The sequence below is a fragment of the Cydia strobilella genome, chromosome Z, assembly GCF_947568885.1.
Source record: "Cydia strobilella chromosome Z, ilCydStro3.1, whole genome shotgun sequence".
NCBI classification, from domain to species: domain Eukaryota; kingdom Metazoa; phylum Arthropoda; class Insecta; order Lepidoptera; family Tortricidae; genus Cydia; species Cydia strobilella.
Window position 1 is genome coordinate 24781255 of NC_086068.1, and position 26500 is coordinate 24807754.

At 36.1% G+C, this 26500-nt stretch overlaps 1 protein-coding gene across 2 annotated transcripts in view; it reads right to left on the reverse strand.

The window, feature by feature from the left end:
• Nucleotides 1–887: 887 nt before the first annotated feature.
• LOC134754286 (protein bric-a-brac 1-like) overlaps nt 888–26500 on the reverse strand; it is a 308866-nt gene continuing 283253 nt past the window's right edge. The window contains exons 3-5 of one of the 2 annotated variants that reach the window (XM_063690513.1): nt 18438–18704; nt 7359–7522; nt 888–7130 (exon numbers count right to left, since the gene is read on the reverse strand). In XM_063690513.1, the coding sequence (XP_063546583.1) occupies nt 6645–7130; nt 7359–7522; nt 18438–18704 (917 nt within the window). In that variant the 3' untranslated portion in view covers nt 888–6644. The remainder of the gene's footprint in view (nt 7131–7358; nt 7523–18437; nt 18705–26500) is intronic. The other variant, XM_063690512.1, reaches the window with a different exon arrangement.

Consider the following 26500-nt stretch of genomic DNA (forward strand, 5'->3'; position numbering starts at 1 on the left):
AGTTCTAACCTAACCTAACCCACTTTTCTGGCAAGCCGTGTGCCTTGGCCGGGACGAAGGGTGTAGCTGTTGGGTGTGGATAGCTCCGTTTTCGCAATTGCTCTCTAGGGGTAGGACAGACAAGACCACGCGGATAGTGGGGTGCTCTGATTCGGTTTTAGATAACCTTGACATTTTGGTGACCTCTTGATTTAATGGGTATTTTTTGCGAATTAGTTTTTAAAACGACTGATCATTTAATTACTTCCTATTCTTTGTTGTTTTATTACCCGTAACTGTCATAATTAACTAAGCACCCACAACTGAATTCAATTATGCGTTTCGAACTTGACTATTATGCAAAATATCATACCTATATGTGTATACTTACCTATATACATTGTTTTCATCAAAATCTGGGTTCCGTCCATTTGGCATAACGTTTGTGACCCGAAACGCATTCTTTAATTTTAACATTCGTCGTATAACAATTTTACCAAATGTAGCCTATGACACATGCGTTTTAGGTCATAGAAGTTATGCCAAATAGAAGGAATCGAAATGAATTTTCTGCAAAGTAAACATTCGGCTAAAACCTATTATGCTAAACAGATTATGCCAATAACGTTTCGGACAATTGAACAAACGCAAAATAAAATTATTCATATTAAAAGTCGGCCAAGATAAATAATAGGCTATTTAAGATTCGGAGTCGCAAACATTCGGCCAATTGTATACCTATATTATGCGAACCGAAGCTTTCGGCAGTTAACATTCGTCGAAAAACAGTTCTGCCAAATGAGTTATGGCAGATGCGTTTCGGCCAGTGCCAAATGGACGGAACCCGCTACCATTGATGCTGATTGTGCCTCAGGGCAGGGCAGGTACATATTGGAAATAAAACTATATTGTTTTGCTCTATTTTTATGTATTCATTCAGACAACGGTACACGGTGACAATAACGAACTTAAACATTTTACATTACTAAAAGTAATCGTTTGAGACAGTTAAGATACAGTTACAATTTATGAATGATCTGAGCACTAAAAGACTGAACGTTGAACACGGCGAAATTGTGAACTAATTTATATAAACTGTTAAACACCAATATTTATTAATAATTGTACTTGATACAGATACCGAATTTGGTTAAGATTGTGTCTGGCCGAACGAAAAAACTCAAATCTATATATCTGAAAAATATTGTTTAAGGTACATACTAAATGAGAGGATTACAAATGAACAAAAAGCTTAGGATAGACCGGTGCCTCTTCTATACACGATATAAAACTTAGCGCTCTCGTTACAATTGGTACCTACGTCTGTCGCACAAATCAGAGTATAATAAACAGATGGCCTAGCCAAGATGCCAAACGTTTGCGCCGTAGCGAACGAAACGCTAATGTCTCTGTCGTATTTATATGGAAGAGTTGTTGTACCGTTGCGTTCACTAAGGCGCAAAAGATTGGCATCTTGGCTAGGCCCCCAGACATAAGTGTAACGAGATAGAAGTTAAGAACTAAGGTAATATTTCACAGAGAAAATTGTAAAAGGTCCGTTCCGTTCGGTCAACACAACGCTGGTTAGCAACTGCAATACATTCTATACTCATCGATAGTAACTAAGCCGTTAATAAAGATATTTTGTAAAATGATAAACATAATAGAAAACTAATTAATAAGGAACAGAGGTGTTGAAAAATAAGAAAAATCTTAACAACTTTTAATTGAAACCGTAACATAATTTCTATAACGACGATAATTATAGCGACCTATATCATCTTCTATATTAGAATAATAAATGAACAAAGATGTATTTGTTTGTTTTAAAGTGACGATACCATATTTAAAACATCAGTGTCTCGGTGTGGATTCTCCTGTGACATGAGGTAGGATAAGGACTATGAATACTAGTAATATTACACTGGGTGAACTGGCTGGAAACTAAACACGACGCGGCCTGCGGCTGAGGCACGGTGAAGGGCAGTTAATTTACGATACTTGTACAAGTTGTACGGGACATTATCGGCAACTACGAGATTCCACCAAAGAAGAAATACTTTGCTCTATCACAGCTTTCACCAATGATTATAAGAAAGTTAACATCGCAGGAGAACCCAATATTTAGTTGTAATGATATGCAATCTAAAATCTTTTGTTGCACTGAAAGCAATAATGGTAAAACTTATACATGCAGGTTTTAATACCTATACCATCAACGTCACTACTACTAAGCAGATCATATTGATCGAGAAATAATATCTGATAATCAATCTTGTCACATTTTTGGTAAATTTCCATGTTTGAAGGTTTGTGTATGCTTAGCAACATATGTAGGTATCAATTTTAATTACAAATAAGTATTTATTTTGAGCCCACAACGGCTTAAAAAATTATGTTCTTTTAAACTAAAGAAATAAATAATAAATTGTGATATATAGTTAAACTTAGCAATAGTGTCCTTTACAAAGGGAACATTTTGAGAAAGGATAATTGTTCTTTATATTAAAAATATTTTAGTTTTTACTATCACAAATCAGAAGAAGGGATAATAATAGTATCATGTTGTCATGTAGCGCCAGCAGCGGAGCTTCGCTCGCTGGTGCTTTGCTAGTCATCGTATTCATCATGGATATTTTAAATTATAAATTAATGTCTAACATGTATACATTGTATATTCTAACCAAAACCGCCCTTCGTACAGGGAACGTAAATGTGCTCGAGAGAGTGACTATATACCATAGCGCTCTGGCAGGTCCCGTGGAGCCAGCGAGCCGGCCCGCGAACTCACCTTTGCTAGCTGCACCTTTGGGGTTTTGGGGGCTTATTATAATCAAACGTAACACTTCACTAGTCCTTTATCTTAACAAAACTTAAAAAATGTTTGAATTAATACCAAACGAGAATGGGATCCATCTCCTACTCGCAGCTCATGTACAGGTTTAACAAGTGCACATACTACTATACTTATATATACATACAATAGACTGGAAATTTAGGTACTAAAGACTGGCTACATCACGCTGGTTTTGCACTTTACGAATTTCTGCTAGACTATGTGACTGGGAAATTATATTTATTAGAGAGAGCTCAAGTATCAAAGAAACCGGTTCTGAGTTCTGGCAAAGAACACCTTAGGAAGGTACGTTGGTTATATGTATTAAACACATGCGAGTAGGATCACAAAAGCGAGAAGCCACGCCGAGTCCCGACACGGGCTCGTGTCGGCGGGTGCTGCGCGCACATTTACGTTCACTGTTCGTCTGTGTACAATAATACTAACCAGTAAATTTTACTTATCTATCACGAAAATAACATAGTTACTTATTTATGTAATCGAAATGTATATACTTTTATCAGTACAATAAATTAATTAAAGTTTAATTATTACTACAGAATCCACGTGATACGAAATGAACCTTTAAAGATTCAGTTCAAACGAATGGCACTTTGCTATGTCTGCATTGTTTCTCAATGGAACCAGGTGATTGTATACAAAGAAAATATATAATTAATTTTGATGCCGAATATTCAGCTAACGCTTGCCTGTCAGGGTATAACCACATCGGCCAAATATATTATTTTATTTATATTTTTCTATAATAATAGTCATATGTATTTATTTTTTATATAATAATTTTGAATTTTTATTAGTCTAACGTTTTTATAGTTAAGCACGTGAAGCGCACGGCTCGCGGCGGGCGCGCACCGACGTGCAGCGCGCGCCGCGATACGCGCGCCTCGTCCGATCTTCGCCGCACCCGTCCCGACACTTACTGTGGTCAAAAATTTGGAAGGCACTTTCTACTTTTTTTCAAAAATTTTAAATTACTTTTTGAACACATTAGCCTAGACTTAGACAATAGAAAATATGCGTAGTAACATTTACCAAAATTTACGCAATTCATCCGAAACGTATAGGCCATTATATAACTTTCTTTTTTCCTATATTAAACGTTATTTCCAAAAGGATAGCCAAATAGTTTCAACACTAGATCTGAATCGCAAATGTACTTTTTAATAATTTGGTCTTTTTTATACACTAATTCCAAACTTGAACCGAATCGATAATCCAAATCCCAAATAATAGTGAAGTATCAAGGCCACTTGGAGACTTATTTTACATGCTTACGCGTTACGCGTCCGCGCCGGGGTCGAAACCGCCCCGCCGAACGCCTCGAATGTCCGCCGACGAACGTTTCTAAATCATGGTATACCCTTGCGGCAAGAAGGTCCGTACTCTAACAATTTCCCACCAAAACTATGAAACAAAGCAACTTTGCGTCCAGGAATTTATCGATAAAAAAAAATTTGTACATATACCTAGGTACACCTCAAAGCAGTTGAGTCGCTCCGGCGCAGCCGAAGGGCCGACTCCACTGGCGAATAAATTCAAGATCGTAAGTAGATTAAATATGTCGTCGCCGTTATTTTAATTTATTCTGACTGATCGCTACTAATAGTCACATACATTAAGCTAATCTAAGAAAATTGAAATGTTTAATCTAGCTACACACAGGTCATCAGCAGACGCTCGAATTTTTTATAACATCCAATGCTTGGCGATTGTGCTCTTACAACTAATCGGGCTCCTGTCTCCGCACGTTAACAGACGCAAATCAAGCTGAAATATAACGCGGAAGGGACATCAATTGCCCAATGTGAAAAGGAAAACTGTGAGTGAACAAGCGGCCCCGGAGGGGCGTGGCGTTAATGTGAGGAGATGCTACGGAGCCCAGCACGTCTAAGTTAGCCTAACATTTGGAACGTCACTACTTGCTAATCATACATCTATTTTACATTTGGCGATCACTAAGTCTACCGCGCCGCTCGCCCGCTCGGCCGGAGAGAGTAAGCTGCCACCCGCCATGCTTGTCTCCCATTGTATCGACTATTTTAACTTTGAAGGCTTATTCTACACACAGTATAACATTATAAAATGATATATGTAGGTATCCACCGGTAGTCACTTCCTGGACTAGTATTATACTCCTACTGACAACATGAATGAACAATTTGTGTCTTGTTTAATAAAATTATGAAATGTGAGGAAGCCCGCTTAAGTCGACTGATAAAAGGAATGAAACGCGCGCGTGTACACTCCCAGAAAACGTGTGTGGTTTCGTTACACTTGTCACTGGGCAACAGAGTTTAGGACGTAGGGCCGGAATAGGCTAGATGACAAATTTTTATTAATGGTATCAATCGATCAGGTTTATTTTTAGGATCAAATGTCTATATGGGACCCATTGCATTAAAGCAATACAAAAGTCAGAAATGATAGTCAAAGTCGTACTTCACTCACGAAACGCTTCTAACAAAACGATAAGTGAAGTGAAGTTCACTGAGAGCCCAGTTTGAATGTATGCACAAAATAAGAAAATTGCGTTTTTGTCGGTGAAATATTGCGTTTATGTATATAGTTGCTGTACAATATTTTTTGGATAAAATGTAAGGAATCGAATTAATTGTATTACTTAAATTTTGAAACTTTCAAGTCCTGTATTTTTGTATTATTTCCATATATTATTTTAATATCTACATTATTGTGAAAATTGCTCATTTGCTATCTATGTTACTAGATTTTGTTATCAAATTCAACATGTGTCATCATCCCTATTTTTTACCTCAAAACTGTTAATGTAATCGAAATAATTAAAAAAAATGCTATGTAGATAATAAAAGTTTCATCTTGGTTTAATGTGGAAATTACCTCAAAATCTTGTTAAAACTCGTTCACACATTTTTTTGGCGTTTCGCTTGGGATTCGAGCTATATAGGTAGTGAATAAAAAATTAAAGATGTACAACTAGAGCAAAGGAGCTGGCATAACATAAGCTTATGCGCAAGCCGAGCACGGGCAAGCTGAGCGGCGAGCGAGGGTGCGCGGGCGGCGGGGGCGGGCAGCAGGCCCGGCCACCGCTGCGGTGCCCGCTACCACTGCTAGTTGATAAATTGACATCGATCTGACGACGAAAGGATACATCTAGATTTCTTGTAATATCTCTAATACTATTTAATTTTTGTCTTACACATATTTTGATGAATAGGTATACCGAACAGTCTTTTTTTAATCGGGCCAAATATTTAAAATTTTGATTTCCCTACATTCATGATTTCATCTAATTTGTATTGATAAATATAGTAAATTTAAGCTTACACAGTACGTTTGACATTCTACTTATGAGTAGATAATAATAAAACAGTGAGGTGGAGCCGCAACCGAGACAGTTGTGACTTCAGCTGCACTTCCTGTTGCCTTCGAATTACTGCGGCGTCTTCGGCTTGTGACCCACCTTTACAGATATTGACAAAACTTTATTTCAAAATATCACTGGAACACAACTATACATATAAACCACAAAGTAAACAAAATAAGATTAAACTAAAATAATCTTAATAGAAAATTGAATAACTAAACAACAAGCATTATATTGCACAGCGAGTCCACTTGAAAATAAATATGAATCAACGTAATTCCGTTACTCTCGTTCGGTCGGATGGTCACATGCCTCGAGACATGGAATACGCAACCACATCTAGAATATCTAGAAGTATCCAACAGAGTTGCGGTTCGGAACGAAATACGGATAAGCGGGCAGCGGCGGCGGCACGCCGACCGGTGCGATCGGCGGCGTCTGCGGGGCCGCGCCCGCCGCCTCGCTTCAGATATTCTCCGCGCGCGCCTCCGCGGGCGGTGGCTCCATCTTCACCGGCACCGGTGACGACAGCTCTTTGCCGTTTTTCGCGATCGGGATGGGGGTCTTCGGAGGACCCATCTCTGTAATCTCTGCGACGTCGCGGTCGTAGCGGCTATCAGGTCTCGGTGAAGCGAAGGGTCGGAATGGATCGGTCGGTTTTGGAGGTTCCAACGCGTGCCCAGGAGGGGGCGGGGAGCACAGCGGCGACTCGAGACCGGCCGATAGCGGTGACGGAAGCCGCGGCGACTGCAGCGGCAGCGGGGGCAGGCCCAGGTGCGGCGGGTGGTCGGGCGGCCGCTGCGCTGCCACCACCATGTTGCACATCTGCCGGCGAAGGCCGTGCGCCACGGCGGCCACGGCGGCGGCGGCGGCCGCGTTCGGTGACACACCCCCCTCTCGCCCGTTACCGCACGCTACAGGGCCGTAAGCATTTGGCACCGAGATTCCATCCTGAAATGCACATACATCAACGTTGTAACATTTTGTCCATTTCAGTACTGTTCAAAGAAATCGCAACAAACGTTAGTTTACAACTAGGGTCACACGCTATTCATTATAAAAGGTAATATTACACATAATGCATTTGCGCAATGGCTAGCTTTAAACAACAAAATACCGTCGCATAGCGGGATTAGTTTGATAAGATTAAGGCGCCGAGTCGCAATGATCGATACTGACCGTGATTGCGGGATAGACAGGCAATGTCTCCTCCTTGATGTGGTGCGTGGTGTGCGCGTGAGTGTCGCGGAAGACGACTGCGCGGATGACGCCGCGGATGTGCTCGTCGGGCCACACGCCCAGCAGGATGCGCTGCGGCCGCCCGCGCCCCTTTGGCCTCAAATCTGCAACGGCACCCAATAGTAAAAGGTGAACAGACCAAATACCATAACAACCCTCAATACCGGGACTCCCTGGCCACGCGTATGTACTTAAACAACTAGTTAGGTTAAGACACTGTGCGATAGATATAGAGGCAATCTGTGTTCCGATCATTTGTTTTATTATAATATATGACTAACTAAATGTATATAGATTTAGAAAGCGTTTTCTCCCGTTTGTGACTTTTCTAGTGTCCTAAGTTAGGTTAGGACTCCTAACCTACGAGTAGGTTGATCTCTAAGGAGAATTTGATCCTGAATAGAAACGGAAATCAATTGACATCAAATAAAATAGTTTGTCAAAATTGACGATTTTGTCGCCGACTGTAGGTACCTAAATATTTCTAAAATCTATGTCAAAATAATTGCAAATTAAAAAGCTAGGGCAGGTCTTCTAAGACCATTTTGGAGTAGCATTAAGGAATCTGGTAGCCGTGGCAAGGTAATACCAGTGGTCAGCCTTTTAAGAGTTACACGAACCCATGCAGCCGCCGCTATACAATCGAAGTCTAGCTCTCATTTTAAAGCGACATTCTGAAATAACGTGAATTTTATGACATGAACATTCTACTACAGTACTAGGTACTTAGTTTTCATTGTTAGAAATTGTAATACAATGAAATAAGAGCAAGCAGAAGTTTTACATACAAAACTTTTACTCGCTCTACGCATCTAATTTTAGCAACGAAAACTAGTACCTAACATAATTATTATATATATGTTACGTAAATGTTAATACCAAGTTTCATTGCCGGGGCATTGAGCAGAGTGGGTCCTTCTTATTAAAACTAGCGCCACGGCGTTATTAATACTATCAGATTTAATATTTTTATTTTGTTTTAGAAATAGTAAATATTAGTTTACTTTTTAAATATACACATACATATATACAGAATGCTGTCACATTTAAGGGTAAAACACACAAGGGACCAGCGGTCAGCCACATCGAAAAATAACTGAAATAGTGGTTTAATCGTATTAAAATGAGAAAAGTTCATATTGATAAGAAATAAATTACCCGTCCTTGATTTGATCGTAAAAAAAGGTATACCGCCCCCAGAGTCCGTTAACGGTTTTAGCATCAACAAAAGGAAACGTTAACGTCGAAGTCGTCAACTAGTTGAAAAAATAGTTGATTTGTCAACCAGTTCTTTTCGTAAACTTAGTTAAACTAAGAGTGCAAACGGGTTTATTGGTTGATTTAATCAACATATTATTTCGCGCACACCGCAATCTCCGTCTCATTTTCTCTTAACATCAACCTAATACATAGTTATATCGCGTTCGCTCAAAATTTCAACGAAACGCTCAACGTCAACGTCCACTGCATATTGACTGTACCCTTTAGTACCGTTTGGTAACCAAAATTTCGTAAACAGCTACAGAATGGGAATCAAGATTCCCAGTTTGAAGCCGGTTACGTATTGGGCCAGCGTCTTACCGTTTGGTAACTAGCTACAAAACAGGAATCTAAAATTCCCTATATGTAGCCTGTTACGAATTGGGCCAGAGTGGTGCCGTTTGGTAAATAAGTTTCGTAACTGGCTACAAAATGGAAATCCAACATTACATTAAATCAATAGGTAGGTAGGTTAGGTTCGTTAGGTAGCTTCAAATGCCCGAAGGGCAAACCGCCTGGGAGTTAAGTTGTGAAGGAAATATTTTTTGAAAAGATACAGTCCGACGAACTCTAGCTAACTTCAACAACCGTGGCTACGAATCGGTAATCCAAAAGTCCCATTTTGTAACCAGTTACAACCCGGGATTTCCCGTTTAGAAACGGTTCCCAAACGTGGTTACAAATCGGTAATTTAAGTCCCAATTTGAAGCCAGTTATGGATTGGTATTTCTTTCCCGTTTCGTAGCTGGTTACCAATTTTTAGTTACCAAACGGTACTAAAGGTACTGTACTGCTTGGCGTTAGAGTTTCAATTAATCTTACCTACGTTAAAATTCCACTAGGTAGTTAAAAACCAGTCTCATGAACCATTTCGTTCCTTGACTAAAATTGACTTGTATAAAAATGCAATTTTTTAATTACATACCTTTTTCAGATTGATCGAGTATCGGGTGTTCCAGAAAGTATAAGCACAAGCTTCAAATAATATAAAACAATATTTTTCTAAAATTTTACAAATATTTAGTAGTCAGTATTAAATTTCTCAATGTCACGGAGTTTAAGAGTACAAAAATAAACTAAAAAAATAGATTTTAAAAATTACCTAAATACTTTGTTGAACTTAATATGTTAATTTAGTTTCGTTTTATCTTTGGATATGAAACAAATGGGCTATTTTTTTTTTATTTTTTTTTTATTAAATTTCTACTTATTATGCAACAAATTCAGGTACCATATTTTTGACATCGTCAACCGTAAGCCAGAAATCGCACCTTGGATTGAACCCTCAACATACGCTTCAGCACAGATTTATGTCCGATGACTTTGGAGGCTTGCAACCAGGTTTTTTGAAGGCTTCGATAGAATCTGCAGGCTTAGTAAGTTAAGTAATATTTAATTGTATTTCTAAAATAGTTTTAAGTTCCTGCTGTTTTAAGTACATGTTCGACTAACCTGATATGGTTTTTTAAATGTTTTTTCAGAGATATGCCTTAGTAAGAGCCTCGTTTTCGGCCTAGCTAACTTATGACGGCCGAGAAACAAGTAAAATTTATTTAGTTTTCGGCCCTTGAAAAAAAACAACATTTTTACACTATTTTTGGCAGAAAACAATACGTGATAGGTACTTGCCGAGACGGAGGTGGGATCCCTCCCATCTCCCATCTTGATAGATCTTACGTAACATCACAAAGCTGCGCATTGCGCATACTTTATTTGCATGAAATTGTTTTTTTTAAGGAAGCAAGAAATATGGCTGATAATGAATATAGCAAAGAAGAAGCAAAACCAGGAGTCAGCAAAGAATATAACTCAACAAATCTTACAAATGATATTAGGTATATGATATAGGTAGCCAGGGTTCAAACAAGATGCTTTGACTAGCAGCGACGAAGAATTTTCGTTATTTTAATATTTTCAGTCTTCATCATCTCCCTAGCATTGTCACGACTCATAGGAGCCTAGTATTTACGAAAGTGACAGCCATCTGACCTTCAAGTTATGGATTTATTGGAATTAGTTTGATCATGTTTTGGAAAATAAAAGTTACCATTAACGTTCCTTAATGTAATACATTGTACCATTGCATATTTGTTGTTTTAATCAAAAATCATTCCTATTGACTGTGAAATAAGAGCTATTTAAAAACATAAATAACAGCGGCCGACAACTAGTTAACAAGCGGCCGAGAACCAAAAAAAGTGGCCGGCTAAATGGCTACTTTTTCATATTCTTAATTTTATAAAAATAACTTTGTAATTAATAACGGATTTTGATACAAACATGGCAAGTGTATTATATTTTTAGTCTAAAAATCATAAAATGACAAAGATTGGTCGAATATATTGTTCATAAAATAAATTTGAATTCGAAATTTTGCTTAACTGGCCGACAACCGCCTAAACTACCCTAATAGTTATTTGTGCAACAAGAGAGGAAAGTTGGTTTTTCTTGCGAGTGTTTATGTAAAATAACTTTGCTCTCGTGCTGCACACATAATTTTTCACCTCAGTAGTGAGAACATATTGAAGGTTAAAATGTAATTAATTAATTAATCACACAGAATAATACAAAGAAACAAAAAAAAAAGTAATAACAGTTTCAAGTGGCAGTTCATGGCCTTCACTAAATTAAAAAGCTACTTTGTTTCACTCCCTGGAGTGAGGAAAGTCGCACTTTTCTCACTCCAGGGAGTGACGAAAGTAGGCTTGTTCGGGCTGCTGAGGTGAAAAGTAAATTGAAGAACTTCTACAGTTCTAGTTGTTCCGTTGATAACGAAGGAAAATTCCTTAATATGAGCCAGTATACCTAACCGAATAAAACTTCAAATTATACTACGATACCTTGTTACTTTTCTACTGTGGTTGCAGAGGCATTGATATTTTTTTAATGCTACAAAAATAATAGCGTATTTTGATATTTTTACTTGTTTTGTTGCGATTTTTACGTTATGTTCATCTAGGTACTACACAGTACACCGAGTACACCCCACAGAATTCGAGAAAAATTACATTCATTCTGTATTCACATTTTTCATTTATTGTTCATTCGGAGTGCGAGCGAAAGATGCGAATGAAAATATCCAATTCACTAATAAATACATTTTTTCACTTTTGGTTCATTTTGTGTTCAGACGTATCACTTCGAGTGAAAACCCCAAAATGAAAGACGAAAATGACCACAAAATGAACCGTCTGCTTTCACTTTAATTAGTTATTTTTTAACAAAATTCAAAGTATCAAGAGGAGGATCTCAAAGAGGTTTCATGTTTTTCTATGATTAACGGTATCGTTTCTTCAATATCAATCAAAATACCAATATTACTAACTTTAGAAATGAGAATTCAAAATTGGTCAAAACTTTCTTTACTTTAGCTAAAAAAAAGGAAACAGTACAAAATAAAGTTTGACCTCCGATCACTGGCTGACGACTGGTACTCGTACCTTTAGTTTAACCTAATTATATCTAAACAAATGTTTTAAAAATTATGAAAAAATAACAGTTCCATCAAGTACAGTCACGTAAACCAGCGGACGCATTTAAGAGCCGATCAGCGTGCTCACTGGCGCCACTGCTAAATAATTGTGATTATTTAAATTTAACGATAGATAATTAAAAAAAAACCGGCCAAGTGCGAGTCGGACTCGCGCACGAAGGGTTCCGTACCATTATGAAAAAAAAACAGCAAAAAAATCACGTTTGTTGTATGGGAGCCCCATTTAAATATTTATATTATTCTGTTTTTAGTATTTGTTGTTATAGCGGCAACAGAAATACATAATCTGTGAAAATTTCAACTGTCTAGCTATCACGGTTCATGAGACACAGCCTGGTGACAGACGGACAGACAGACGGACAGACGGACAGACGGACAGCGGAGTCTTAGTAATAGGGTCCCGTTTTTACCCTTTGGGTACGGAACCCTAAAAAGGGGACCGCTACGTACTGTATTTTGTATTTAAGTACTTTTTGAATACATCAAACTAGTTTTTATGTTGCTGGATTCGTCCATCAGTGAACTCAAAACAAAAATGGCCGATTTAACTTTGGACGCATAGATTGACGAATCATAAACGTAAAAACTATTATAATGTATTCAAAAGGTACTTAAACACAAAATACAGTACAAAAAAACATTAAAAAAACTAACTGTACGGGTACTTAAAAAAATACAGCGGCCCCCTTTTTTCAATATCTATTGTTAAATTTAAATAATCACAATTATTTAGCAGTGGCGCTAGTGAGCACGTTGATGGGCTCTTAAGGACTTGAAAGATGCCGTAACAATCAATTAAAAGGTGTATACCCATTTGTCCCTGCCCCATGTGACCGCCACCATACATCAGGTGGGAACAAATGGAAATCATTTATATGAAAAATTCCCATCTGTGCCCGGCGGGACTAATGATAATACACCAATTATTTAAAACATACTAGTCAAGCGACTGCTAACCATTAATAAATATAACACAAAGTTTACGAGTTGAGAACGATTAAGAATTTAAAGCCTGGGCCTTTATAGTAGTTTATGTGACTGCTACATAATGAAACGTGTGACTGTGACGTGTGACTCACTTCGTTCGTTTCATAAACCCACACTCGAGTTTTAATGCCTAATTATGTACAGTTACATACACTGCTTTATCTACACACATATTATAAACTTTCTATGATATATTCACTAACCTAATATTACAGCCGACATTGGGGCATAGTTGCTCTCTGGCAGAATTCGCGGATATGAGGTGGCGTCTCCGAACTCCGAAATATCTTTATCGCACATTTTACACGAAACTTTTGCTAGTTACTTTAAAAACAACAAAACAAATTATTTTTTACTTTCAAACTAAAGTTAAACTGCACGTCAAATGGCGGCAAAAATCTTTTTTCACGCATGTCACTGTAGTTTTTTTTTAATTCAGAGGCAAACTAGAGTGGGGGTCGATTCCCATATAGTTCGATACCAACTAAAACTAACAAGCGAGATTTGTCAAAATTGTATGCAATGAGGGCTACCAACGGATTTAGATTTTAATAAACCGGATGGAGTACACGGGCCAAAAAGTGTGTCCACATGAGAAGTCAAAGTAGGCGGTTGCATCTCTTTCTAATTAGGGTGACCATAAGTCATATGTATGTGGGATATTAGGATAAGTTGGAATGTATAGTTTGGCCAAGATCTTTTTTCATTCATGCATAGGAAGTCAGAGAGAATGGATATAGTTTTTTTCTCCTCTGTAAAACGCTTCTCAAAACCTTACTTAATTTAGTCGTTATAAAAGCTGTTACTGATGACAGACAGACTGACAGACGGACAGGGGAGTCTTAGTGATAGGGTCCCGTTTTTACCCTTTGGGTACGGAACCCTAAAAATTGTCACTTTTTTTCATTTGTAGTCTGCCTCTTTCGCACTCATGGTATGTTCATATACGTAATGGCTTCTCTTTTGCACACTTCAGCTATTCTTTGAGCGTCATCGTAGTTAATTGCACCATTTTTTTTTTATTTGCCGCCTTCGTGTACTGACGGAAATGTGTGTTCAACCTATATAGAATATTATGTATAAATGTGTCTGTAATATTTAAGGATTTTGGATTTAAATTTTGGCAATTATAGCTCTCATTACGTGCACAAATAAATCATTTATCTATCTATCTATCTATCAACCAAATAATTAAACATGCCGACATAAAGATATACTTATTTAGGTAAACTTATTTTTACATTAAGTATTTAAGTACGTAGGTAATAAGAACTCTGTAAGGCCGATTCACATCTTGCCGACATCATAGTCACCCTAATGAGTTTGACAATGTTTTCTTGTATTTTTATCGTAAACTTTAATAGTTGAGGCTTACCTGTGAAAAGATATACCACAATCAACAAAACTCACTTCTGGAACCTTTCACACAATATCTTTTACCCATTTTATACTTTATTTCGCAAATAAATCTTGAGCGCCGCCATTCATGTATTTTGAAAATTTCTTTATTAAGTTGGGGATACCAATTAATATTCAAAGTTACTACAATGTCTACCATATTAAAATTAATTTATTTTTTGTTGTGCACATGCTTGGTTAAATCAGTTAATAATATTGACATTATAACTATTTACAAATTACGTTAAAGATATCAGAACCGCACTCTGAATCATCATTCGCTTGCCCTTGTCCCATTCACTTGGGGTCGGCGCAGCATGTCTTTTTCTTCCATACATCTCTGTCACCCGTCATCTCATCATTCACTTGCGTTAGTTTCATATCATCTTTCACACAGTCCATCCACCTTTTCCTCGGTTTTCCTCTCCTCGTACTTCCCTCCACATTCATTCTTAATACCTTTCTTGACACATGACTTTCATCCCTCCGCATCACATGCCCGTACCATGCTAGGCGATTTGCCCTTACTTTTTCTGTTATGGGTGCAACTTTCAGGCTTCCTCTTATATACTCATTCCTTATCCTATCCATTCTCGTCACGCCACACATCCACCTTAACATTCTCATCTCCGCTACATGCAATCTCTTTTCATCCCTCACCTTTAGGCACCGCACTCTGAATATAGCACTTAAATAATATAAGAAGGTAATATTGTCTTCGGTTACCGCGATAGTTACTCATGAAATAAAACTATGAAAACGGATTATATCGCGTATATTGAATTTATAATACATCCCGACGTTTCAAACCCTTTACAGCGTTCGTGGTCAACGGGTGAGTTTTTATTTTAATATAAGAAGGTATTTAATTTTAGTAGTTATTGATATAAATACTACCAAAATGGTATTTTTTTAACATTGGCAACATGTGCGAGTGGGACACCGCGACCCACATTTGCTATCTCATGTGGACCGTTTTCTCTAGTCTGGTACGAACACCTTTCTGGCTCGGTGATAAGGTTCAATTTAGTATGGCAAAAAAATGCTCGCTCCTGTTTAGGGTATAACTTCATGGGGCTACCGTTTTTGTGCTCACCAGTTGGCGCCACTGTAGATGTAGGTCCAGAAAAACAGATCTCATAATTCTTCTTTGCTTATTTTTATAAATCAATACGTTCTAATATACACAAAGGTATTTTAACGTCTAAATGTGCCATTTTTTCAACCTGTTTAATTTTGTATATATTTTAGTTTGCACTTTTTTTAAAACACTAACATTTATTGAGCTATACGAATATCTATTGTTTACTAATACCATGATTAATCAAAGATGGACAAAAATTTACTACAATTATGAATAAGGAGTGAAAATTCTCGATAAAAAAGCTTGAAACCCCCAAAACTTCTATGCATTTGTCATTTTGAAAGACCTCCATCTACACTAGCGCCCCTAGCGGCGAAATTAAACGCGGTAGCCCTCATTGACATTTAATTTCGAATAAAACGTCATCTCGACTGATATTAGAATAGAGGTCAAATAAAATTTCTTTGTTTTTCAGAGATGTTCGAAATTTGAATGAATTAATATTATCGAAATCGATGTTATTATTTAGCAATAATAACATTTTCACAGATAAAAAAATGTGCTGTAACAAAGAGTTTATCTTAATATTGGCCATTATTTACGGATTTTGAAGGCATCATAGAGGGTTTATTATATGTGTGTATAGGTAGATAAAAAATTTCTTTAGTCACATGAGGTACGAACTCCGGTACCTCATGTGACTAAAGGGCAAGAGGAACACTTGAATGGAATCTTCACACAGTTCTCCTTGCCTGGGTAAAATAAACTAAGTAGGTTCCTTTTATACTACCTGACTTTACATAAGTACTTTGTCTTATCGCCTTTAATTCACAATGTTATATACAATAAAAAATGTTCATTTAACATTAACCGATTCGCATAGCACGCTAGTTCGCTAGGCTTAGATTGATCAATATTATGATGAATGAAATAGTTCACTGAAATTCGCACTTCGCTCTTTGTAATTACAACACCACCTATAAATTATCATTCTGAACTGTTGTTGTTGTATGGTGGTATTTATAGGTGGTGGTGGTGGTGGTGGTGGTGTGTGTACTACTATTGGCCTGTTGGTCAATAGTAGTACAAACACGATTTTAATAATAACCGATATAACCAATCAAAGCGTCTCAGTATCTTTACGGTAGGCAGGTATATTTATTAAACCTACTCATTAGAATTAGACAAATCGACAAAATTCTCGACAGTCTCGAGAACAGCACAGTAATTGTTTATTAGGTAGGTACCTATTCGGTAATGCAAAACATCAAACGTGCCCGTGCCTAAAAAGACGAGACGTTTGATAGCTTAATTCCCTCTTAAATCCCAAACATGACTAAAAAACTCTAATTCTATTTCTTCGATACGAAAATCGCGGTTCGTCAAATTGACAAATTAATAACAGGTAGGTACCTATAGTGTCGTCATACGATACTGGTTTACTGGTCTCATAAATTGATACACCGATATATCTAGATCAAAATGAAATTATCAATTATTTTATAAGAACCTCGATAATAATAATATTTGTAACATCGTTTCTCGTTCATCTTTATTGTCGTTAAAGGAATAAAGAAATTACATCGCAATTATAACTAAAGTTCAAAGACACGTCGTAGCATACAACAACACTATTATAGAAAAAAAAATGTGTTGTCTAAACACGAAATGCCATTTTAATTAGTATCTGGGATATAGAAATAGAGTTTATTACTTTTCATATTTTACTGACAGTCGGTTTAAATGTATGCCTATCTGTCGCATTAAGAGTTAAGAGGACGGCTGCTTTTCCACATAAACGTAGTCCCCATTTTCTTCTCTGGATATTGACATTATAGAAAATATTTTTACATATTTGATGTATTTTAACCATAGCTATACCCCTACGATGACTTTTTTGATTTTTTGACTTTGTAAAAAATTGGAGCTAAATACAGATTTCATACAAATTTTTAAATGCTCCTAACTCTTCTAATAATAGAAAAATCTAAAAAAATCAAACGTAGGGGCATAGCTGTGTTTGATATATAACAAATTGTGTCAAAATATTTTCAATAATGTTAATATCCAGAGAGGAAAATGAGGACTACGTTTGAATGAATAGGCGAGTTTGCGCGGGTTTCGTCTTAACCCGAAAAAAAAAACAAATATATAGTGGATGCCCATCGGCTACGCAAATTGACCGCTCCATTTAATTTACTATATTTTTCATTTGTTATATTTAGGCTGATAGTTTGTTTAATTAAATACTTGAATAAAATTAATGCTATCTTTTTCATTAGGGTTTCGTACCAAAAAGGTACAAAAGGAACCCTTATTTAAAAATGCCATTAATGGTGCCATTTTCTGCCGTGTTTATGTTAATTTGTACTCAGAATTACGAGCTCTTTGCTTATAGGACAAGAAGGTTATAAATGTTTCTCCTATTGTGATACATTTTTCCATAATTATACTAGGTACATTATTATACATTGTACCTAATGTATGTAACATAGATATAATGGTAACGTAAAGTAGGTTTAAATATGCAAGTTATGGGAATATTGAGACACCTTTTTCTCGTATTATTTTTTAAGCTGTGATTTTGATTAGAATTAATAGGTACAAAAGTTGCAGCAACCACAATATATATATACCTAAAATTGGCAGTATTTATAACGGATACATGTGACACAATTATTTTTGTATTACTTTTATGCTATCCGAAAAAAAAACATGTTTTTAATCGTGAAATAAGAACATTAACGGAATAGTTTGCGTAGCCGGTGGTGCAGTGGGGCAGAGGAGGCGGACTGACCTGCGCCGCCGTCGGCACTGGGCCCCAGCATGTTGTGCACGCGGTTGGCGTACAGCACGAAGGTCGGGTAGGGGATGTCGTACTTCCGCGCCGCCTGCGACAGCGACAGGCCTTCCTTCAGCACGGAGAAGATGGCCTCGGCCATGGTCTCCGGCCGCCAGGACTTGAGAGGCCCGCGCTCGCGGAACCGCAGGTTGTGCACCAGGCTCTGGTTCGTGTTCCAGCACTTCTGCCACATCGACTGAAGTTGGTACTGGTAGCTGTCTGCTGGAAAAACAAACGGACGATATAAGGATTTAGATTATGAGGTTGCTAGCAGTTGCGGGCATGCCTAGCACAAAGATTTTGTGGACTAGTAAAATCTGATGAATGGAATTAAGGGCCATTTGCACGAACCACACTTGTATGACTCACCAACGTCACTCAGCATGAAATGTGAAATTTCCCACACAAAAAATGTTTGCAAATGTTTTAACCGTGATAAACGGTTTGGTAGGTACAGCTGGCCCTAAGTAAATAAAGGTAAGAAGAGATTATAATAAGGATAAGAAAAACAATCAGTGTAGGTAGGTATGCATTTCTCATGGTTATGTAATTATATCTGAGACGTAAATACCTACACAAGCATTACACAAAATAGTAAAGTGATAAGTATACACTAAATACAACTCTACGCAATATATTTATTTCATGGCCTGAGGAATTCGAGTTGTATTTAATTGAGAAACATTACTACTAATGGTACTAAACCTATCTTAACAGTTAAAAATTGTAAGTTACAAATAACACCGAAACAAATCGTTATCACCTTTAGTTCTTGCAGTTCTGTTTATAATTTAGTTTATAAAAAAAATTACATAGTGACTTCCAAAAAATAGTAGGTCCATATCTACAAGATCATTGTTTTAAACATTATCTTTGCCATTAAAATTTGCTACTACAAAATCTTAATGATTGTAAAATGTCTAAGACTTAAATCGTACATCCGAATGTCAGCTGAATAAGACGGCGCTGTATGGGGTCATAATTATGTTTTGTGGTAACTTAATTGTCAAACGAAAACTTCTGACAATCAGAGTTAAATCTACATAAGCTATCGAATTCGTAGCACATGTTTTCCTTACACTTTACACATCTACCTATATAATACAGCCAATGATTCTTTGCTACTAGTTACTGTTTGTTACTACTGAGTACTGAGGCATGGAGAATACTGAGGTCTCACGCTATGAAAGTTGTATTCTTTTTTGTTGTTGAACTGCTGTCATGTGAAAGAGGAATTATTTAACACGCACATTATCTTGTAACTAAATAAGGAAATCATTTAAAATCAATAAAAACTTGCAAGTCAATTTTATGATAATATCTGGAAGACCGCGCTTTTCTCGGAAAACATAAAAACTCAAAAATGCGCGTTTTCCCAGAGATAAGACCTAGCTACATATATCGATATTCGCCCCCCATAACCCCCATATAGCAAATTTCATCGAAATCGTTAGAGCCGTTTCCGAGATCCCCGAAATACATAAATATTCAAGAATTACTCGTTTGAAGGTATAAGATTTATTCTAATAGCAGTATCGATATAAAACTTTGCAAGTATGTAGTAGTTAATCCAGTGTAGCTACCACCAGTTTGGCACTGACATAACGAGAACGTTACTTATTTTCCATGCATCTCGCTCGTACTCGAATATTAGTGCGAGCGAGATGTATAGAAAGTAAATTTCGTAGACGTTAGCGTATATGTCAGTTTTGACACTGTCAGTGAGTCATGATGGTACGGGTAATAATGACAATATCATATTTTGGCACTCAATATGATCTGAAGATAGAGTCTTAGGTAAGTAGTAGTAGTATCCCGTCGCGTTTGATTTGATTGGATTAGTTCTAACCGAATTCGATATTACAAGTACGAGTATAGGTAGGTATACGTATTGACCTGTTAGCCCATTGAAAGCATTCCAAATAAGGGGTGCTAAATAAATACCTTGCATTGAATAAGGGTCGGCTAGTTTTTTTGTATAATAGTGACAAAATGCTCTTGTTAAATTCAATTTTCTGACCCCGAATCAGGGATCGGAGCCGCTTTTTGCAAAAAACTTCGAAATAACCGAAATATATTTCGAATTATTTTATACTCCGAATGTAGGAATTAGAAATGAAATAATTAAAAAAGAACGAAAATATACCGGTTTCGTTACTGTACCAAAAATACCGGTATCCGATCCCTGCCACGAATGCCCATTGTGTCATTGTGAAATTCTTGAAAACTCGTGAAATTTTCGGATCTTTTTGATTTTGATTTTTTTTAAATAAAAGCTGATGTTACGGCAAAAAACACGGGAAAGTTTTAAGCAGACTAATTTTGCATCAAAACAAGTTCAATTTGGTCTTCATAGACCTTATAGGTTTTGAAATACAGCTGCCCAAAGTTACCTATTTTTTTTTTAGCATCAATTGTATATGAAACCAGATTAAACATAGCTCAGACCTGGTAACTATAGAACTGACTTTTTAATATAAATTGTTAGGGATGATACTAGGTCTCTAAAACAGTACATACATAGCCATCCTGACTAATAATATTATCAAATGTATATCACATGATTAAAAACAATGCAAATTGCACTCACACAATTATTTATATATATATATATATATATATATATATATAGGTAATATAATATTATAAATAAAAGTACCTACTTAATTACTTTTATTAATAGTTAGTGTGCCGGTCAAAGACCCTCTCAAAATAAGTTATCAACTAAGAAAAAAAAACCATGTATCATACATTTTACATTAATTTCCTATACATATATACTGACCTTTCAGAGAAACCTGTGAAAAGAAGAGAAGCTCATTTGTTAGCATAGGTCAAAATAAATAAAACTCCTGGTTTCATGCCATTTATTGTCGTTTATCTCTATTCATATGAAATACATGTATCAAAAGACTAGGTACAATACTTAAAGCAAAAAGAGGCTTCAATTTTATACCCCAAGCCCTATGGACGGTAAATATGTAATTTTTATACATAGGTAATTACACATACTTCTTATACTACTCGTATTTATAGTCGGAGTAGGTACCTACCATGGTGGATTAATATTAATTTCATCACACTTGCTCGAAAAGGATCTTATTTCATACAGGTGTAGGTAATCAAGGATAAACACCTATATTGTTCACGCGGGAGTTATGGATTGTGAAAAAAAGGGAGTTATAGCTTGTTATGTCACTAACTCATACGAACCAAGTAAGTAAGTAAAAATGAGTTTTACTTTTAAAATCGACGTTCATAATTAATAATTTTTGTTTATGTTCAGAATTATTTAATTTGATTTATTTAATAGCCGTTTAAAATATTTTTATACAATTTTCAATCGTGGCTGGATGCTGGATAGGTCTGTGCCTTCGACTTGTGCCTGTCACAAAATGATAATATGGCAAACGAATGTTTGAAATATGTATTTAAAAATGATTTCGCTTAAAATTTAGTTTTTACTTCGCAAGTGTGATGAAAAACATTTTGTGTAACTCCGGGGGTAAGAATATTGCAAACTCGAGTTTTTAATTCACCCCAGCCTGCGACTGTCGCGAATAAACGCCCGCGTTTGTAACATTTCACTTACCCTCCTCGATGCACACTGTACTATATTCTAGTATATTACGTACGATATATAATTCAACAAACTATGTAGTGTTTTCTTGTGTTACGATATGCACATTTTATTCGATATTACCTTGTAGCCAAAAATATGATAACTAATTGTTCAATTAAACAAATACTACCGGTGGAGTGTGTAGGATGCAAATGAAGTAACAAAAACCCGGTTCACTTAATTGAATGTTATGCGAAACCGAAAAACGACTGTGCTATACTTAAATAATTGAAACGGAAAATGTTGAATGTAAAACTATGACAATCTGAATTCTTGATCCAGTTTTCAACTAAAAATATCCGTTAAAGTGTGTGTGTGTGTGTGTGTGTGTTTAATTGTTGTCGATGATATAAACACACATTTATTTAGATATACTGAAATTTATTTTCGTGCGATATCAATGTACTGACTTAAAATGGGCTGTCCATCGCAATCCAACGCGGCAACGCAGCTGGCGTAATGGGCACATTTGCGTCGGGGACAGCCCGGGACGGGTTTCAGTAGGTAATTTTATACACATTTAGTTTATATTTATATTTAGGTTTAGTGATTAAGTTTTTAATTAGTGTTATTATTACCTATGATACGTACCTATTTTTATCAATATAGGTACATTATCGGAGATTCATAACTTAATATAAGTAAATCGCTCAGAGTATTTAGGTACTTTATCCAATTTCCGAAAAACCTTGAGTCCCTAGAAAGCTTTATCGTATGTCGGAATTAAAACACTGGGCAAGAATAATATACTCGTAGCGCCTAGATTATAGAGCAAGTAGTTATTCAGTTTTCGGAATTAAGAGGAAAGGAATGAAGACGGCCAGTTCTCATAAAAACGTAGTCCCCCCTTTGCGCTCTGGATATTGACATTAAGGATAATCATTTTATAAAATTAGCTTTTCCATTTTTTGGTTATTATAAGAATGAGGAGCGAAAAACAAATCCCATACAATTTTTTAAAGGCTTTTTAATCTTATAATAATTAAAAAATCAAACGAAGTCAATATACATTAAATTGTGTAAAAATATTTTCTTTGTATAATATAATGAGCCAAGGTCGAAAATGGGTACACGTTTGTATGGAGAAGCAGTCATCTACTATCGTCTCTTGGAATTATTGATCTTAATTTACGAAAAGTGTAAGATGTCACTTACAAAATACACAGGTTTTGCAAATGTATAAATGTTCCTTCGGTTCAATTAACCACATACCTAACAGTGGTTCAGTTAGCCACAAGTTACCTACTTCTCTAACAGTGATTTCGGAATTCAAGTCACATACAATTAAATATACAGGGTGAACCATAAGTCAAATAACGTTTAATGTGCTATTTTGAATAACAAAACATATACACAAGAAAAAAACCTTTATTTGTAATGAAAGTAGACAAAATGGGATTGCATTTTTCAATAGCAACATAATGTGTAAAATGTAACCCTTTATATTCCTGGCCCTCTTGCAACCTGAATCCGAAAATGAAAATTTTCATTACTGCCTGAAAATCATTATGGGATATATCTTGCAATTCCTAGCATATCTTGTTTTTAATTTCTCGATGGAGCTTAGATAGTCGACAAACACTTAATAAATGTAGCGGCCGATTTAAATTTAAATTTATTTATGGTCCAACCTGTATACAAAAAGTGAATAATTTTATTTATGAAATACCTAATACAGTAACCTTATCCTAAATTTATTAGCATGCACACTAAATTTACTGACTGACATAAGCATCAACCCGTTCACATGAAGTAACTAGTGTAACAAATGCAAGTAATACAACTTGCTTAAGTATATAAAATGCAAATAGCACATAATTTACCCGAAATATTGAAACAGGAAAGTAATGACAAAATATTTAAAAATAAGTTAAAAATGCTGCTCACCGATAAGTCTTACTATTCAATTGACGAATTTTTAAATGATGACACTTTGTTGAAATGGAATCCGTTAAGTTAAATATAGTAGGAATGAATATGATTATGTAAATATTAAAAATAATTATAATAACAGATTATGACATCGCATTGTATACTTCTTAATTTAATTAATATTGTTTTGACATAACTGCTTTGCATGAACTATCTTAGCTTTAAATTATATTTATTATTATTATTTTCGCTAGAATTGTAAGTACTTAATGTACCTATCTATCTGTTAGCATTTTGTGCCCTATCAGGGTGTCATGTACCAACTACCTGTAACTAACATCTTTTGTAATGCACATGACATGTAATGTTGAATAAATATATATAAATAAATTTAGTCTCTTTCCTATAAATAAATAGTATATCATTATTTGGATAAGGATAAAATTGTTGTTAATAGTATGTACCTACTCTGTATACTAAAACTATACAAAGTAGATGGATCGAAGTTCTTCAATAAATCGATTGATTAACCATTCTATAGTAAAATAGAGCACTAAAGTTTGTCATGGATACCAAAGTCAGGGAGGTAAGCAAGTAATTAGAGTGAGATTGACAATTATAATACTAATAAGCGTAGGCTGCAAATGCAAATATTTACAATGATATGTAATTAATAGACATGTCTTCGGCCAAATCATGACATTTCTAGGCATATCATGAGACGCCGCCATTTCATGATATGCGTAAGATTTGCCTAGTTACATTACGATGTGAACTATAATTAATATGGATAATCGATGAAAGCATTGTGTTTGTCGATATTCCTAGTTATATACGGGGTACACCGTAAAGTAGTTGCATGATGTTACCCATGTTTTCTGCATGAATTAAGTAGAAGTGACCGAAAATAGATCGCAAGTTTTGAAGCACTGTATATACAGTGGTATATACGGGGTCAAGCTAAATAAAACCGTATAAAAATGCTGGCATCACAAAAAAACCTTGTAGGTACTCAAACTAATGAAGTTATTTAGAAGAAAAGTGAAATTCTTATAACTAAGTTACGGTTGACAATTTTGTTGCACGGTTTTGTTATAAGGTTCGCTTCAACAATAAGATTTTTATTTTTATTTTATATTAAATATTACACCTAATTTTTTCAATTGTTTTCATTCGCTGAAATCTGGAATACCTCACTTATTTATGAGATATGCCTAAACGTCGCTAGGCAAATCGTCAAACGATGAGGTTTGAGCGATATGGCGGTTGGTCGCTAGCCAGGTCACATGAAATGGCGACGGTTAATGACATTCGTAGGAATTTCATGATCTGGCGGATTTTACGAACGGCAGACGACATATTATAGAACTCTCCTAAGACTCATCATCGGTACCATGATGGGATTTAAATTTGACTACATTTGTTGAACTTGATCCTTCGTAGTAAAGGGACACTATTGAATGCTTTTTGCAGAAGGCCCACCACCATCTAAAGCCTGTAAGGCCGACAAATGCAAAACCGGGATCTCTAATCCTTCGCAACTTTTCTACATATGCTAATATATCTGCTAATGATTTCTTTGTTCTTCTATTGTAGGGAGAGACACTGGTTTCGCAACAATAATCTAGAACGGCTCTCTCCTCGCTGGCCCACAGGCCCGCTTCGTCGAGGACGGCCATTCGTTTTGATTTTCCTAAAATATTGTCATAAAGAGTCCCTTTCGGTATTCCATAGTGCGTGGCGGCTTGGGTGAAGCGCATCTTCTGGGTGACGACTGCTTGAATCGCTTCTTGGAGCTGAGCTTGAGACCACGTGGGCGCCTTCAACTTGACTGTATGACCGTGGAATTCTAGTCGACAGATAAAGCAACAACACTACATAAAATCCCCATCATACAACCCATACCGATTCAATTATAATACATTTGCGCTTCAATTGCTTCAATTTAAATCAATATTATAATTTGCATAGCTGCACAAATACTACTGTGAATTCCACTGTATATAGTTACTTACGCTACATTATTACGTTAAAGTATAAACTATCTGTTCATATATCTTAACAACATGTCAGTGTTTTCAAAGAAATTCATTTGAGTTTCCCTGCGTGCGGAATTTTTCCCACGCCGTTACGACAATACAATCACAACAACAAAGTACTACACTTATCGTGTTTGAATACGAAGTGTGCTATGTATGCCATCGTTCTCGGTACGGATTATAGTTATAGGGAAAGCGAGCAAATTATTTACCTAAATGCTACCTACAGTAGCGATCAAAAGTATTTTGACAAATGAACCTCTTTCAATATGTTTATGAATAGGGTATATATTTAATCTTTACGTTACGATTATATCTTATTCAACTTGCATTTGTTACGTTTCCACTTAGATTACTAAAATTAAACAACAGACTTAGAATTTAAACTGATAATTTGCGCTACAGGTAGATCAAAAGTATTTTGACACTTTAATGAATCCTCTGGCCTTTCTAACAGCAGTACATATACACAGCAGCAGATGGCA